This window comes from Homalodisca vitripennis, unplaced genomic scaffold (genome assembly GCF_021130785.1).
Source record: "Homalodisca vitripennis isolate AUS2020 unplaced genomic scaffold, UT_GWSS_2.1 ScUCBcl_1863;HRSCAF=6010, whole genome shotgun sequence".
NCBI lineage: Eukaryota > Metazoa > Arthropoda > Insecta > Hemiptera > Cicadellidae > Homalodisca > Homalodisca vitripennis.
The window spans coordinates 92,933-95,563 of record NW_025778026.1 but is presented as its reverse complement, the minus strand read 5'-3'; the positions used below and the strand labels follow the sequence as shown (position 1 = coordinate 95,563).

At 39.6% G+C, this 2,631-nt stretch overlaps 1 protein-coding gene across 1 annotated transcript; it reads right to left on the bottom strand.

Moving 5' to 3' along the window:
• Nucleotides 1-1,045: 1,045 nt before the first annotated feature.
• On the bottom strand, nt 1,046-2,326 carry LOC124371727. Its single transcript, XM_046830067.1, has 2 exons — nt 2,253-2,326; nt 1,046-1,895 (listed from the first exon to the last, which is right to left on the bottom strand). Exons 1-2 carry the CDS (start codon nt 2,263-2,265, stop codon nt 1,606-1,608), a joined length of 303 nt encoding a protein of 100 aa, XP_046686023.1. The 5' UTR covers nt 2,266-2,326; the 3' UTR covers nt 1,046-1,605.
• Between the last annotated feature and the right edge of the window lie 305 nt (nt 2,327-2,631).

Genomic DNA, 2,631 nt, shown 5'->3' with positions numbered 1-2,631 from the left:
CCTAGCTAAATTAATTGATGTAGCTCATATGCGACATTGGGTTATTAAGTGTGAAATAATTACAGCAATTCATTGAGTTACAAAATGTTTATTTTGCCTATATTTCTTTATAAAAAAACATAAAGTTACATTTCGTGGTATGATTTGAAACAGTTGCGATCTTTAGTAATACAAAGATGCATTTTACACGTGGTGCACTGAAAGCGAGCTCGGTTACTTTTACAACCAGGCATCCTGCACCGATAGCATTTTTCTGCATCAGGTATTGTGGGTAAGTGGAGAGCCATTGTTGTCCTAAGGTCTGGCGGGGGATGACGAAGTGTGCGCTTCTTCTTCTTCTTCTTTGGTCTCTCATTGTCACTGTCCTCTTGATCAGATTCCACTAGCTCGTAGACTGCTACAGCCCGTGAGGTTGAAGAGTACACTAAATGTTCAGCTATCTACGAAACTCAAAGGAATCAAGCTGATCACGTCTAGGAGTGGTTTGTTGTTGTTATTGCCTTCTGTAGTAAATCCAAGCTGCCACTAATGCAAAGTCAAATAAATGGAAGATGACTCGGACAGTCCACTTCCTAGTCCTCCCGGAGATTCTGTAAAAGCTGATCAGGCGATCTAAGAGATCAATTCCTCCCATGTTGGCGTTATAGTTTCTAATGGAAGATGGACGGCTAACGTCAACATAGACTTTGTTCTTTTTATCCCATCTGTGACAAATATAGGGTGGAAAAGTACCTTCATTTGAAGAAGCTACTATTACTGGTTTGGTGTCGTACCATTTTACCACACAAATTTGTTCATCATCCCTTACAACTTGATCCCAAGACCCTCTACCTGCTCTCAACAATTCAGCATCTGATTTGAATTTTATTTTCTTTGGGATCCTCCTAAGATCCAAGGTCCCAGTGGCTTGCATTAATCTTTAAGAATGGAGCAAATCAAGTAGGTAAACAGAAGTAAAGTAACGATCTATCTACAAAATAGTGCCTGCATTGAGAGTTTCAGCTAACCGCATTACAACCTTGCCTCCTATATTCAAATCAGGATCATCGGTAATACTGTCACCAGCGCCTTGGTACAGAAAAAAATCTAAAGGGAGTCCATCAGGGCTGGCAGAAACAAAAATTTTTAAACCACATGGATTTGGTTTTCCTCGAACTACCTGGCGGGAAGGACAGCTACCCCAGAAGGGAACCATCTGCTCATCAATCGAGACTTTAGAGGATCTAGGGTTGGCAAGACACGCTTGTCTGACAGTGTCTATTAAAGGTTGTACCTTCCAAAATTTATTACTTTTCCTAGTCTCATCAGAAATCAAAGCATCATCAACCACTTTGAGGTTCCTTCTCAGGAGCAAATACCTTTCCATACTCATAGTCTCACAGATCATAGGCACTCTTGTTGCACTTGCCCAGTACATGCGGATTCTAGGAAATCTTAGGTAAGACATACCTATAGTCATGCCAAAAAACCTTCTTATTTCTTCAGGTGATGTCTTTAGCTCTTTTCCGTTTTTTTTGAAGTAATTTTGGTTACTCATTGTACTTATTAATTCGTAGAAGAACTCAGGTATGTAACTTTTATAATGGTCATAGGGATTACCTGTAATTACATTTTCATCCGGGACATGCTCAGGTGCTGGTGGCAAAGGTTCAAAGGATTCTTTATGCTTAAAATTATTATCCTTGGCCTAGGGGTTTCTTCTAATGGATTTGTGGGTAAAGGTGGCTGTAGATCTTCTTCCACCACAGACTCATCTTCTTCATACTCTAGTTCTTGCAAGTTCACACGTGTAAATGTTGGATCAGCATCCGAGTCATCAGAGTCGTAACCCTCGAGGTCGGAGACATCGTCCCGGAGTACGTCGATCAAGTCTCGGATGGTCTCGTCACAAAGTCCTGAAAACACGTAGAGTACATAAAATCATGCCTAAATCAATGCAATGTAAGAAAATAACCAGCCTAAAGTTTTATTTAAGGCAAAAACTGCACATAACATAGCCTATTATAACTCTGAACATTGAAGATTAAAAGCCCAATGTAGCAAATGCGCTACATTCCCGAAAAAGTTAACCTGAACCCTTGAACCCAGTGTAGCGAATACGCTACATCATTATTAAACTGCACAAAACGCAATAATTACCATAACAACTGTATAATACTTGATACTATCAAAAACCTTATATTTTTACAATCAAATAGATAACAAACATTTTGGATTAACAAAATATTAATGTTTAATAAATTAAAACTTACCTCTGCGAGACATGCTTGAAGTAAAACTGTTGTGCAAGCTTCAGGTGGCCCACTCAGGTGGTGGAGAAAATTAACATAACCTTAAAACCACTAGTACTGTCGTATACGCTACTCCAGGTCTGAGGAGGTTTACATGTGCAGTGTTATTTAATAAGAAAGAGAAGGTAAAGGAAATGAGGCCAAGAAGGAGGCGATGAGAATGTCAATGTTCCTCTAAGCTCCGAGACAGCGCCCTCTATAAGCCTTAAATAATTAACAAACGGCCGTTACAATCATCTCGTGGTATTGCGAGTAAAATCCCTATTGAAACTCAGGCTTTGTGATGTCCTCTCGTGGGACAGGCAAAATACAACAGGCTGTTGTAACATAACTTAAACTG